General features: G+C 39.5%; 1 protein-coding gene across 1 annotated transcript in view; it reads left to right on the top strand.

Moving 5' to 3' along the window:
* Positions 1–1,601: 1,601 nt before the first annotated feature.
* Positions 1,602–15,524, top strand: part of C5H12orf42 (chromosome 5 C12orf42 homolog) — a 246,541-nt gene continuing 232,618 nt past the window's right edge. The window contains 1 exon segment of the mRNA XM_059887270.1: positions 1,602–1,683. Coding sequence (XP_059743253.1) covers positions 1,602–1,683 — 82 coding nt within the window.

The following is a 15,524-nucleotide window of genomic DNA, read 5'->3' as shown; positions in this document are numbered from 1 at the left end:
AATCTAGGAAGCTTCCACCCAAACTTCCTTCCTTCCTTCCTTTCCTCCCTCCTTCCCTTGGGGTCAGGCTCGTCCCTCCCCATTTTTCCACAGATATTTCCTTGAATAAACTTCTTCATGTTTAGTCTGTTCTGGTGTTCCCTACTCCGAGGACCTAAATTTAATCCAGAAATCATTCTCATCTTTCTGTTGGAAGTCTGATTCTCTTAAAATGTAAGGAATTTGTGGCTGTCTCATTTAATTCCTTGATTGGGTGAGATTCCATTATATAAACTACGAGTATTTCCCCTTGAGCTGTACATGGAATGTTGCATAAGGTATGATTACAAAGACCCCTGTGACCCAACTAAGAAATGAGAAAATCAAGTTGCAAAAGTCACTAAGAAGATAACTACTTGCTTTTAAACTGCAAGATTCCTAATGGAGATGGGAAAACAAAAAATGATGAACTAAAGGATTCACTAAAACCGTACTAGGCTGAATGTTTTCCATCTGGGATCTCACTGGATTATTAAATGAAAATCCATTTCAAGTAGATGCTTTTTATCCCAAAGATGGGGTGAGGTTCTGATAAGAGGCAGAGCTGGTATTTGAACCCAAATCTTCTCTATTCTGTAACCCTTCATATACTTTCTCCTTGACCACATGTTTCTTCAGAAAGCAGTTTTGCAGTGAAGTTTTAGAAAAGTACTGTCTGCTTTCTTCTTACAAGCTGGTGCTAGAAACTTAACAGTTTCAGAGTCTGTGGAGGAGGAAAGGCCTCCTTCCATAGTTTGTTGGAATTGCCCTCCCCAGCCCCCTACGTCTTCTTTTTGTGAAATGTCTCATAATTAAAAACTAAAGATTCTATACAGACACAGAGGCTTTTCAGTATGAACCCCATTTCCAAAAGTGGTTATTATGCATGGATGTGCTTAGAGAATTAGATTTTTGTAGTCTTGACTTTAATTGCCCTGTCTAGATATGCGATTAAGCTTTTGTTCTTTGTTTCAAAATGACCAGTCAATGGAGTTGTGTAGTTTTAATTTTATCTGAAGTGTAGTTGGAGAACAGGCAACAGAGCCTAAGGCTTTTTCCCCCTTATCCTTCTCAGTTACTATGGCTATTACTTCAATATTTTCAGATCTTATTAAACTCCAGGAGTGGTATGAAATAACATTATGTGATGGCCAGGTTTACAAGGACAATGTGGAATTTTTTCTTTATTAAAAAGATGTAATGCAAAGTGGGAACAAAGATCAAATTCTATTTGTGCCTTTACCACCCGACACCAGCTCCTTCCCCAAGACAAAGCATGTATATGTGAATCTTGTGGCAAGTTGAGGAAAACATAGTTTAATATAAAACTGTAGGTCCCTGTCTGGAACATCTGTTACCATGGCAACCGATTTAAAAGCCTGGAAGACCAAGCTATTTGGGCAACTTAACTATATGTTTTTGTAAGTATGGGAACTAAAAATATTTTAAAAACAGACACAAGTAGATCCCCATTCAGCTGACCTGGTTGACACTGAAGTAAGGCATTGCTGTGACAACTGGAGGGATTACACAAAAGAATGTGGTTAAGGAACAACAGCTTCTGCCAGGAGACAGTCGGCACCATGACTGTCATTTTCTCAACTGCCTTCAGGGAGATGGTCAGCTGGATGAGGCTTACAGCCCCCCTGCTAAACAAGTACAACGGTACCATTAGCTTCATCTTCTCTGCAGCTGTCAACCACAGATAGAGGTGCAAACTAACCATTTCCAGGGTGCAAACACAGAAAAGAGAGAAGTGAATTTTCTCAGAGAAAGACAGGATGCCCCCTGCCAGTGGCTCCTATTCCTAAGTATATTCAAAGTGAGTCTTTGGTGGGAAAGTGATCTAGAGATTTGGTCTTATCGACACATTCATTTGGAACTGCAAATTCACCCAAATTATCCCCTTCTCATCAGAGGCAGTAGGTTTAAAGTAGGAAAGAAATAAAGGTTTCCAGTCACTTATAGCCACCAGGTTGAAATTCTGTGAGCATTGTAGTTCTTCAACACATATTGGTGATCAAGTTAACTGAGGAAAGATCACAAGAGGGAGATGAAGCATCAGGCTCAGGTGTCCTTCCTTCTGTATCATGTGTGGACTATTTCATCTTCTCAGAAATTTCATTTTCAGAACCAGCAGTTGGACCAGACAATCTCTTTCTTTGAGAATCTTTTCATCATCCTGATGAACTTTTCAAAGAAGATTATATTACTTTAGAAATCAAAGAAGAGTCCAGTAATGAGTTATGAGCCAGTCCAGGTTCGATGCACGATACTGGATGCTTGGGGCTGGTGCACTGGGATGACCCAGAGGGATGGTATGGGGAGGGAGGAGGGAGGAGGGTTCAGGATGGGGAACACATGTATACCTGTGGCGGATTCATTTCGATATTTGGCAAAACCAATAAAATATTGTAAAGTTTAAAAATAAAATAAAATTTAAAAAAATCAAAGAAGACATAAATAACCTGAATGCATAAAGGATTTTCCTAGATTATTAATTTATTCGATGTATGTGTATGAATGCTGAATAGAGTCTGACTTTTTGCAACCTTATGGACTGTAGTCCACCAGGCTCCTCTGTTCATGGGATTCTCCAGGCAAGAATGCTGGAGTGGGTTGCCTTGCCCTCCTCCAGGGGATCTTCCTGACCCAGGGATTGAACCTGCATCTCCTGCAGCTCCTGCATTGGCAGGCAGATTCTTTACCACTGAGCCACCAGGGAAGCCCAAATTTATTTGATAAAGAGATACATTAGAAACAGCCTTGAATCTGTGAGGAATTTCTAAATGAAGGAATGCCAATGGGTTCAGATTGAAGAGGGAAGTTGCAACCGAATTTCAAAGGTCTGCTGACAAACCTTCCCCTTAAGCAAGAATTGATTTTTTTTATGGGAATGCATGTAGTACTGTGTACCCAAGGAGATATCAGAGGAAATATTCAGTGTTCAATTTCCAAATGCTTACTTTATGTTTTGGTCTTGTTTTTTTCTCATGTGCACTGTGTTTCTGTTATTTGCATAACAAGAATGGTGGCTATTGAGTTTAAAGTCCACTTTTTCCTGGTCCAGAGAATATGTCAGTTCTAAAACTGTGGAGATTTGAGTCCAAACATTAGTGAACTAAGGCAGGGGTGAAAAGTCTTTGACTGACTTTTGAAAAACCCTGTTTGTTTCCAGTAAATGTCTTATAAATGTCAAAAGCCTTCATACTCAAAGGAGGTCTGTTCTAGAAACATCACTGATACCAACATCAAGTAGACAAAGAAGAATCTGTAGATCTTGGATTCTTAGTAAGTGAAGTTATTAGTATTGGAAAGTTAAAAGGAATATTGTACAAGTAGATGCTTGAAATGTCTCCAGTTTAACTCCTAGATACTTATTCAGAGTTTGGCAGGATCTCCTCTCTAAGGAGAGAAAAGGACAGAAAAGTTTATTTTTAAGAGGAAAATCAGTGAAAGTAGAAGAGGACTCTCATAGAGGGGACAAGTGGGAGAGAGATTTGACTTCTCAGTGTTTCGAGGACCAGAGGAAAGGGCAGCAGAGGAAAGGTGCCGAAGAGAGTTTATTTGAAGGAAAAGACTCCTTCAAAGACTTCTAGGAGAGCAGAAAAGGTATGTCTTAATTTTTTTTGTTTCATGTGTATAGCACAGTGGTTCAGTTATACGTATACATACATACATATACATATATAATACACAGTTGGGAAGATCCCCTGGAGAAGGGAATGGCTACCCACTCCAGTATTCTTGCCTGGAGAATTCTATAGACAGAGGAGCCTGGTGGGCTACAGTCCATGGAGTCGCAGAGTCAGACACAGTTGAGCAACTTTCACTTTACTTCACGTTTATATATATTCTTTTTCAGATTCTCTCCTCATATAGGTCATTACAAAATATTGAGTGCTATATAGTATGTCCTTGTTGGTTACCTGTTTTATATATAGTCGTGTGTATATGTTAATCCCAAACTCCTAATTTATCCTCTCCCGCACTCCCATCCCCCCTGCCCCATTTCCCCTTTGGTAATCGTAAGTTTGCTTTATATGTCTGTGAGTTTATTTCTGTTTTGTAAATGAATTCATTTGAATCTTTTTTTTTAGATTCCACATATAAGTGATGTCATATGATATTTGCCTTCCTCTGTTTGACTTACTTCACTTAATATGATAATCTTAAATCCACCCATGTTGCTACAAATGCCATTATGTCATTCTTTTTAACGGCTGAGTAATATCCCATGTGTGTGTGTGTGTTACACATGTGTGTGACCACATCTCCTTTATCCATTCACATGCCAACGGACATTTAGGCTGCTTCCATGTGTTGGCTATTGCAAATAGTGCTGCTATGAATATTCGGGTGTGTGTATCTTTTCGAATTACAGTTTTTTTTTTTAGATATATGCCCATTATAAAGGAAGAAACCAAACAACCCAATCAAAAATATTCTCTAGATATATGCCCAGAAGTGGGATCGCTGGATCATATGGCAGTTCTATTTTTAGTTTTTTTGTGAAATCTCCATCATACTGTTCTCCATGGTAGCGGCACCAATTCCCACCACCAGTGTATGAGGGTTCCCTTTTCTCTGCATCCTCAACTACATTTGTTATTTGTGTTCTCTTTGATTACAGTCATTATAGCAGGTGTGAGGTGGTATCTCATTTTGGTTTTGATTTGCATTTCTCTGGTGATTAACCATGTTAAGCGTCTTTTTATGTGCCTGTTGGCCAGCAGCATATCCTTTTGGGAAAAATGTTTATTCAGGTCTGCCCAGTTTTTAATCGGTTGTTTTTTGATGTTGAGTTGTATAAGCTGTTTATGTATTTTGGATATTGGATCTTATTACTTATTTCTCCCATTCAGTGTGTCATCTTTTTATTTTGTCAATAGTTTGCTTTGCTGTGCAAAAACTTTCAAGTTTAATTAAGTTCCATTTGTTTAGTTTTGTTTTTTTTTTCCTTTGCTTTATGAGACAGATCCAAAAAAACATTGCTTTAACTTATGTCAAGGAGTGTTCTGCCTATGTTTTCCTCTAGGAGTCAACATGACTTCTTATGCTGCCTTAGGAATGCTGCCTTAGTAGTCTTTAGGGTACCCATCTCTCCAGTTACCCAGTTGGGTAATTTCAGATGTGCACAATGTTGCAGAACAGAGGTTTCAAATGGATGCCAGCATTTGATACAGATGTATGTAGTTTTACCCACATAGTGTTTTAAAAGTTTTTGAATTATTGCCAATTTAAAAAATAATTCAAGGGATTTCACTTAGAAATCCATATTTCTGGCGTAGCTGAGGATTAGATGGGGTCCATGCTCTTCTATTTGCTGCAGTTCTTGTTGTTTTAATCCTAACTCTGTTCCACCAGCAGGGCTGTTTTGGTAAAATTACTTAAACTCCAGAGCTGGTAGGTTTTCTGTTTTTTGTAGAGTGGAGAGAATGTTGGGTTTATAAAATGATTGCTAAGGTTAGTGGATATCAACTAAAAGAATGAATGTGGAAACACCCAGCAGAATTGGAGGGTCCAGTAAATATCAGTTTCCTCTTTTACCTTCTGTTCTTTTTTTCTATTATATAAAATAGACACCTGTTACTTGGTCATAGAAACAAGGTGAGCAATACAGTTATTTTGACAACATATTCAGTAATAACCAACATTCTCTGCTTTGATGTTTGATGTCAGTTCACTCTAAAGTACAGAAGTGCTAGCTAGCACCTTCTTGACAGCCTGTAAACAAACTCAAAACTTCAGTTTCTTTTCACAGGCTCCCTGTCTTCACTTGGCACCTCTCTCCATGGACTGTGAACTCTTTTTAGTCAGATTTAACACCTGCCCTGTTTACTCTTGTTCTTAGCACTTAGGGCAACACATGTACTAATAGGAATTAAGTACATATTTGTTGAATGAATGATTATATGAAAGGAGATAATTATATATAGATAGATAATTATGCACATATAATTATAATACATAATTAATATTATCAGGTAATTATATACAATTAAACATAAAATTATATAAAATCAAATATCAAATATAGTTAATCTATCATATATTTATGTTATAGAGAATTTAAGTATATAATTAAACATAATTATAGAAACACAAAATATATATCTGGGAGAGAAGTAGTGCACATATAACTAGAAGGGCAATTTTCATTTTGAATTATATGAAAAATTGTTTTCTATTCTTTAATGTATTCATGGTGGCTTAATTCATTTCTTTTTTATTTTTCTTTTTAAAATATAATTTGTAATACATGGAAAGCATATAGGACAGTGTCTGACACATAGAAGATGTTTATTTGTTTATTCAAGACATTGATCTACATTGTTCTAATCACAAAGCACGGTGATTTGAATGATTTGTTTAAAAAATGAAAATTCAATGTATACCAGGATGGAAATAAAAAACGTGCACCTAAAAATATAGTTACAGGATGGAGGGCTGATAGATTTCGGCAGGAAGAAGCCAGAATGGAACAGTCTAGGGCTCTATTCGCCAAATTGGAATGTCAACAATAGTGTTTTCCTGAGAACCTCCTCTTCTTCAGTCTGCTAAAGTCCTTGGGTGCCTCACCAGCAATCTGTTAACTTGCCCGTCTGTGCTGTCCAGGGCGTGCCAATGTCACAGCTCACAGAGTTGTCATCCCCGTGTGACTGTGAGACCTGAAAAGCAGGTATGAGATCATCAGTCAGTTCTCTCCTTGCTTTTGCAGAGAAATGGCAGTATGGGTGCACATTTGTTATGGATAGTGGCTGACATTATCTTCTTGTAAAAATCTAGGGGAAAATATGTACGCCGGATTTTATAGTATGGAAGAGAGGTTAGAGGAGAGTTTTCAAAGTGGGGGGAAGATGAGCATGTGAAAATATGAGTGGAAGTTTTAAAGGTTACCATACAGATTCTTGATTTTTAAGAGGGAATTGTCTATAATGACTGGATTTCCTTTAAAGTAGAATGACATTTTTCCCTTTCTCAACAGAAGGTTCTGGTTTTCTTTAGAGAAGACATTTCCTGGTGTCACAGTTGCCCATCTAAAAATTGTACCAGACCTGAAAGATGAAGGATGCTGCCATGTACATCCTGAAAATGGGGTTTCTTGACATAGCACTTGGCCCTCAGCCCACTGCTATTGCTTCTGAGGACTCTTCTGTGATGAGTTTTAATCATTCATTCCTGACTGAAGCTTTATCAGGGGCTTCTCACAGTCTCAGAAGCTGTTGCTCCTGGGTGGTAGGTTCACAGAGATGTCTGAATCTGAGATTAGGAAAACTTAGGACACGTAGGGGGGCTTCCCAGGTGGCAGAGTGGTATAGAATCACCCTGCCAATGCAGAAGACCCAAGAGACTCAGATTTGATACCTGGGTTGGGAAGATTCCCTAGAAGAGGAAATGGCAACTCACTCTAGTATTCCTGCCTGGAAAATTGCATGGATAGAGGAACCTGGTGGGCTACAGTCCATGGGATCACAAAGAGTCAGACACTACTGAGCACACACACACACACACACACGCATACACTCACACACACACTCACACACAGGGACATTTGAGGGGCAGGAAGAGGTGATACGTTTTTGGTTATGTGTGGAAAGCATTTCTTAAAACAGTTCAGTTTGAAATTGTTACCCCGATTTCCTTTTTCCTTTTCATGATTAAGTTTTAGTTCAAAGGTTTCGCATCTGAAGAAAAAAAATTAGCTCATTACTGTAAACCAAAATCTTTCAATTTGTATTAGTAGTAACTGACATCAAGATGTGTAGACATCATGAAAAATGGAAATTTCGTCTCCCTTTTCTATTCACCATTCGAGGAAGAAAATTTTCCAATGGCCTTGGGTTGGGGAAGAGATCCTACACATCTTGAGCTCTTTGGAGACTAAATACTTGGAAGGAAATAATACTGTTTTTGATAGAGTAAAGATAGTTGCTTACCAATGAAAAATGATACTGGTCACATATAATCCACTGTTTTCTTGCTAAAGAAATGGATTTATTCCTTTTCCATTTAATGGTATGCATTCGTATTCTCAAATTTAAAAAATTATAGCAACATAGTAACATTTCACCCACTGATAACATGGATCAATGTAGCATTTCTCAAAGTGTGTTTTGTGGGCATACATGAGGTTAATAGATGTTCAATGTAAAAAAAAGTCTATGTTTAAAGTTTGGCTAAGGTTAAATGAGGTCATAATGGTGGATCCTAATACAATCTCATTACTGTCCCATTAAGAATGGAGTGGGACACAGGGAAGTACAGAGGGAACAGCATGTGAGGACACAGCAACAAGGAGCTGAAAGCTAAGGAGAGGGGTCTCAGAAAATAACAACCCTGCTGCACCTTGATTTTGGACTTCTAACCTTTAGAACTTTGAGAAAACAAATTTCTGTTGTTTAATCCAACATTGGCTAAGCCAGTGTACATTGCAACTCACCAAGAAGGAAGCTGCCACACTGATTTGGCCCCCTGACCAATGATCTGCATTCTTCCTTTGATTTGGAAGCAGACAAATCTGGCTTGGAATCCTTTGCTACCCCAGGCAACTCACATGACCTCTTTGAGCTCTGGTTCATCTGCAAAATATGTTTGACAGCACCTGTTAAATGGTTTTGTAGTGAATATTAATGAGATAATACACATAGAACACCCAGCAAGAATATTGCATTGAGACTAAATGTTAATTTAAAATTTATGCCTTTATCCTTAGTCTTTGTAGTTAGGGGTCTATTGTGAAACACCCATGTGCACTGGAGTAAGAGTTAGAAGAAGCAGGTAACCTGACTGAGTAATCTTGGTAAACCTCTTAACCAAGAAAATGATGTTCCCAATGTCTTCAACTTCAACAACAATAACATCTTCCCTCTTTTGTAGAGCACTTGAGAATCAAGTTAGTTTTAAAACTGTTATGGAAATTCTCAAACATCATGCTATTGTATCCACAGATTCTTCAGTGTGCATCATTCATTGATAAGGATGTCCATATCTATAGCTAAATTTACATCTCTCTACATTTATACATCAGACCGTACTATGATTCGTGGTGTTGTTATTTAGTCGCTAGCTAAGTAGTGACTTAGCTACTTAGTAGTTGTTGTTCTTGCCTGGAGAATCCCAGGGACGGGGGAGCCTGGTGGGCTGCTGTCTATGGGGTCGCACAGAGTCGGACACGACTGAAGCGACTTAGCAGCAGCAGCAGCAGCAGCAGCAGCTAAGTAGAGTCAAACTCTTTGCGACTGCATGAACTATAGCCCACAAGGTTCCTCTATCCATGGAGTTCTCCCAGCAAGAATACTGGAATGAGTTGCTATTTCCTCCTCCAGGGGATCTTCCCAAAGGGATCAAACCCACATCTCCTGCATTGCAGGCAGATTCTTTACTGCTGAGCCACCAGGGAAGCCCATACTATGATCATACATAACAAAATTAACAATAATTCATCAACACAGTGAAATATTGGTTCCCATTTCTTTTTCTCAACTTGTCTTAAAAAATGTCATTTTATGTTTGATAGGATTGAATCAAGATTCAAACAAATTGTACACTCTGAATATGCTGTTATTTCTTTTATGTTCTCTTTAATTTTGTGACACCCTCCCTTACCTCTTCCCTCCAGCCCATGCCATTGTTTTGTTAGAGAAAATTGGTTATTTATTTGTAAAATGTCCCACATCCTGGATTTCAGTGATTGCTTCATTGATATACCTTTTAACTTGTTCTCCCAACCTCTATATTTTTGGGAACAGTTGGTGAGATCTAGAGGTTCCATTAGACATTGGCACATTTTTTTAGGGAAGGTACTTCAAAGATGGTGCTATGTCCTTGTTATATCATATCATGAGGCATACTAGTCACCCCCTTTTTAGATATTTTAAGATTGATCAATGAACACAGATGGTGTTAACATGATCCTATCATTGTAAATTCCCCGTCAGTCATTCGCTAATAACTTTAACATCCATTTTTAGTCATTTTTAGCATTAATTGTAAAAGCAATCAGCATAGCCCCATTTTTGCATTGAGTAACAAGCTGGCAATTGCATAATTTTATCATTCCTTTGGCACTTATTGGCTACAATATTCCTATAAAGAAGAACTTTCTGACATCAACTATTTGGTTACCCAGGACCACAGGAAAGGAAGGCTAAAACATTTCCTACGGTTTTACTCATTTAATGAATATCTATTGTGACCCAGGAATAGTGTTAAATGTTGAGGACACAACAGCAATCATATCTGCACTCTACTGTTAGGAAGCCTGAAGTGAAAGTCACTCAATCGTGTCCGACTCTTTGCAACCCCATGGACTATACAGTCCATGGAATGCTCCAGGCCAGAATACTGGAGATGGTAGTGTTTCTTTTCTCCAGGGGATCTTCCCAACCCAGGGATTGAATCCAGGTCTCCTGCATTGTGGGTGGATTCTTTACCATCTGAGCCACCAGGAAAGCTCTGGACCCAGTTGGGAAGCTTGTGGGCCCAGTAATGCAGATGAGTAAATAAATGATTGCCATATTGTGTGAAATATTATATAGTACTTGGTTCTGTGGGAGTCCTTCTGGGATTGGGTCTTATATTATTGCTTTTAATCTATTTTGTATAGTGCATTAATTTGTTAGAGTTGCTGTAACAAAATACTATAGACTGAATGGAGTAAACAACATAAATTTGTTTTCTCAAAATACCAAAGACTGGAAGTCCAATATCTAGGTGCAGCAGGGTTGTTATTTTCTGAGGCCCCTCTTCTAAGCATTCAGCTCCTTATTGCTGTGTTTGCACATGGTCTTCCCTCTGTAGCTCTCTGTGCCCTGATCTATTCTTAAAAAGACAGTAATGAGATTGGATTAGGATCCACCATTATGACTTCATTTGGGGAAACAGTGGAAACAGGGTCAGACTTTATTTTTTGGTGCTCAAAAATCACTACAGATGCTGACTGCAGCCATGAAATTAAAAGACGCTTACTCCTTGGAAGGAAAGTTATGACTAACCTAGATAGCATATTCAAAAGCAGAGACATGACTTTGCCAACAAAGGTCCGTCTAGTCAAGGCTATGGTTTTTCCTGTGGTCATGTATGGATGTGAGAGTTGGACTGTGAAGAAGGCTGAGCACTGAAGAATTGATGCTTTTGAACTGTGGTGTTGGAGAAGACTCTTGAGGGTCCCTTGGACTGCAAGGAGATCCAACCAGTCCATTCTGAAGGAGATCAGCCCTGGGATTTCTTTGGAAGGAATAATGCTGAAGCTGAAACTCCAGTACTTTGGCCACCTCATGCGAAGAGCTGACTCATTGGAAAAGACTTTGATGCTGGGAGGGATTGGGGGCAGGAGGAGAAGGGGACGACAGAGGATGAGATGGCTGGATGGCATCACTGACTCGATGGACGTGAGTCTGAGTGAACTCTGGGAGTTGGTGATGGACAGGGAGGCCTGGCGTGCTGCGATTCATGGGGTCGCAAAGAGTCAGACACGACTGAGCGACTGATCTGATCTGATCTGATCTGATGGGCTTCCCAGGTGGTGCTGGTGGTAAAGAACCCTCCTGCTAATGCAGGAGACATAAGAGACAAGGGTTCAATTCCTGGATGGGGAAGATCCCCTGGAGGAGGGCATGGCAACCACTCCAGTGCTCTTGCCTGGAAAATCCCATGGATAGAGGAGCCTGGTGGGCTATAGTCTGTAGGGCTGGAAAGAGTCGGACACGACTAAAGAAACTTAGCAAGTGCACAACCTTAGTTATATCTTTAAAGGAGCCTTAATTATATCTTTAAGGGGATTATCTCCAAACACTGTCACATTCTGAGGTAAAGGAGGCTAGGACCTCACCATATGAATTTTGTGGGGACACAGTTCAGCCCATAATATAAAGTTGTTGTTCAGTTGCTGAGTCGTGTCCAACTCTTTGCAAGCCCATGGACTGCAGCATGTCAGGCTTCCCTGTCCTTTACTCCTGGAGTTTGCTCAAATTCATGTCCATTGAGTTGGTGATGTCATATAACCGTCTCATCCTCTGTCGTCCCATTCTCCTCCTGCCTTCAATCTTTCCCAGCATCAGGGTCTTTTCCAATGAGTGAGCACTTCGCATTGGGTGGCCAAAGTTCTGGAGCTTCGGCTCCAGCATCAGTCCTTCTGATGAGTATTCAGGGTTGATTTCCTTTAGGATTGACTGGTTTGATCTCTTTGTAGTCCAAGGGACTCTCAAGAGTCCACACAGTTCAAAAGCATCAATTCTTTGGCACTCAGTTTTCCTTATGGTCCAACTCTCACATCTGTACATGACTCCTGGGAAAACCATAGCTTTCACCATATGGATCTTTGTCGGCAAAGTGGTGTTTCTGCTTTTTAATATGCTATGTTTGTCATAACATTCCTTCCAAGGAGAATAAGGAAAGGCCGAGTATTTATGCATTGTCTCTTTCACTAGTTTCAAGCCTTTTCAGGGAGCAGGAACCTTCTATTACAACTCATAAATTCCTAATACAGTTCTAGTAAATTTCTAGTAAGAGGTTTCTAGAAAGTTAAATCACAATAGAAAACATTCATTGAAAGCTTGTGTGAAGGAGAAAATGGTATAACTCTTGTTTCCTGGGCACTTACTGTGGATCAGGCTACGTAGTTCATGTATGTTATTTCAGCTTCAAAAGGACCCACAATTAACTTTTAAGGGAGGTAAGAGATGCTGACTCATCTGGGCAGTCATAAGGACTAAGTATAGGATGCAAGATGTGAACCCACAGCACATGGTTTTATCACAATATTATGCCACTCATGATATTTAGGAAAGTGTTTTATAAATGGTTGGCCTTCATAAAAGGTTAGATATAAATGCAGTTTGGTGGAAATAACATGGACTCTAAGGGTCAAAATGGCCTTTATTTAATTCTCAACTCCATCACTCCTCACTGTGTGGTCTTGGACCCTTAGTTTCTCTGAGCCGCAGTTTCCCAGCCTAGAAAATGGAAATAATGATAACGTGACTTAAAGGATTGCTGTGAGCATTTGAGAGGCTGTATACAAAGACCTTAGCACAATGTCTGAAAGATCAGATTCTGGGTGATAACTACTCTTCCCGTCTCCTTACCATCCTTCCTATGTTCCTATACTCAGTGATTTTTCTTATTTGGTGACAGGTAGTTACCACAAAGGAATGAAGATAAAGAGGGTTTAGTAACAGATTACATTATTACAGCAGATCAAGTTTGTAGATTCATTTATAAGTTCATACCCACAGCATGTATCGTGTGCCCTCTATGTGTGAGAAAATGGAAAAGGCCCTGTCTACAGGGAGCCTGACCTCAAAGGGCTTCACTTCTACGGGAAGATTGATGTAGACGTGTTTCTAGCAAGTTAAGTGCCAGTGCTTTCCATTCATCTATTTTCCAAAATGGCCCCAATGTCATGTCATACGATACAAAGATTATCACAGAAGCATAAACCAGACAAACTACCAGTGCCATGTATTTCCTTTTAAATTCATCTTCAGTTAATAAGGTTGAGTGAATTTTTATGTTAAGCAAATAAAAAATTTCATATATAAAAAATAGAAATATATGTTTGAAATCTCAGTAGAATTACCTAGGAATATAATTTTCCATTTGTTATCTTCAGAAGAGTTGCTGAGAGTTTTGACTTCATTCGGAGTGCTCATTTGCTAATTCTTTTTTGGCAACTCATTAAATTTTAACTAGATGCACACTCTTTCTGCTCAACTTGAGGGGGAAAAGCGTAGTTTAAATATCTGTCAAGTCCGTCATCCTTACTCGTAGAAATGTGCCTAATTGTAAGCCTCGAAATGCTGATCTGCTGGGAGGAATGCCACAAATGTCGCCCAGCGAACGTGCACATGTAGAAATAGTGGAGCCCAAATCTCCCCAGAAGTTTCCTGGTGCATTAATACTGAAGGGCTTGATTTGGAAATTTCCCATTCAACCCTACTAAAGAGTTGGGGGTTGGGTGGGGAGAGAAAACCCACTTATCTTAAAGATTCATGATTCAAGCGCCTGATAGAAGCTGCAGTTTCCATAGCGCTGGGCCCTAGATTTCCCTTTAATGTAATTAAGCCTCAAGATTTATGAATACAACAGGCCAGAACTTGATCCGTGTTCATTTTCAATTACCGCAGTGAAAGGGCTCCATCCAGATGTCTCTATTTACCGCGTTCAGGCAGGCCGGACCGAGGGCTGCGGGGGGAGGGCCCACAAATTGTCACACTTGTTAATTCTTCACAGAGGATACTCAGCCGAGGTCCTGGCTTTGACCCTGTGACAAAAGGCCGGGGGCCCCCGGGGCAAGGGCGTCAATGCTTCCAGGGACAACACGGTGACCCACGGGGGTCACTCTCTCGGCTTTGTAGGTATTTGTGTAAGAATGGGGTCCAGTCCTTATTTTTATTTTTGTTACAGTTCTGGGAGCATCCAAAGGAAAAGCCTGGCTCTGATGTGAAAGACAAACATATATAATGAGAGCATCAAGTGTCCCCTGGCAACAGTAACCACGAGAAAATGCTACAGGGGAAATACACAGTATGCAGTGACCCACATAATCGGGCCTATTTGGGAAGCATTGTTTTATTTTTCTTTTGAAGGGTGACGTGTGTGTGTGTGTGTGTGTGTATGTGTTTTCTTTTTAATGTTCCCAGGTCTGCAATTTAGTTTTGTTGGGAATATGGGAACACAACGTCTTTTCTCTTGCTACAGTTACAGTCCTACTTGTCCTATAACCACCGAATACCCACCTGCTAGCACAGCCTAAAATATTCCATTTTTTTCCCCTTTATTTTTTTCCTTGACAAAATTTCTGTGCCTTCCATGACCATTCTACAGGTTTCTTAGGCGTGTGCTAAGTGCTTTCTTACACTAGTGTGGACGTTTGCATTGAGGTATCATTTTAAAAGGAAAATCCCACACAAAAGCCTGAGAAATAAGAGCTCAGCGGGAGACTCCGAACCTCTAATGAAATGTACTGCATCCGTAAAAAGCCCCAAATCCTACCCCACACTTTTCCTCTGTGGCGTGTGTCTAGCCCATCATTTTATTTTCTCAACTCACAGACCAGAGTCGTTACTTTGTGAACGAGAATGAATTGGGATATGGCTTTTGTTGAACAATAATTGGCTGTTATATTAACATGTGGCCCAGTAAAATGGAATTGTTGGCCAATTCTCTTCCATTTCAGAAGGTTGTTTCTTGAAAGTACTGCAAATCTCCTCCTTGATTAGCCCCTTTAAATCAATTTTGGGTTTTTCTTTTTTGAATCATGGCCTTTACAGACCTTAAATTCATTTCGGTGAATTTAAAGAGATTTGAATAGAACAAGGGATTGTTCAAAAATAGAGCTTTCACTCAGACATATTCCATTCTTGTGCTTCAGAGGAACACTTCTTTTTTTCCTTTTTTAAGAAATGATTTAATAATTCAACACCAAATCTAATCAAGTGTGTTATACATGAATTTTTCCCTCTGGCTCTAAGGCATGTATTTCAGGTACAAATAGCATGTTT

This window comes from Bos taurus, chromosome 5, assembly GCF_002263795.3.
Source record: "Bos taurus isolate L1 Dominette 01449 registration number 42190680 breed Hereford chromosome 5, ARS-UCD2.0, whole genome shotgun sequence".
NCBI lineage: Eukaryota > Metazoa > Chordata > Mammalia > Artiodactyla > Bovidae > Bos > Bos taurus.
This window is presented reverse-complemented; position numbering and strand designations above follow the sequence as displayed.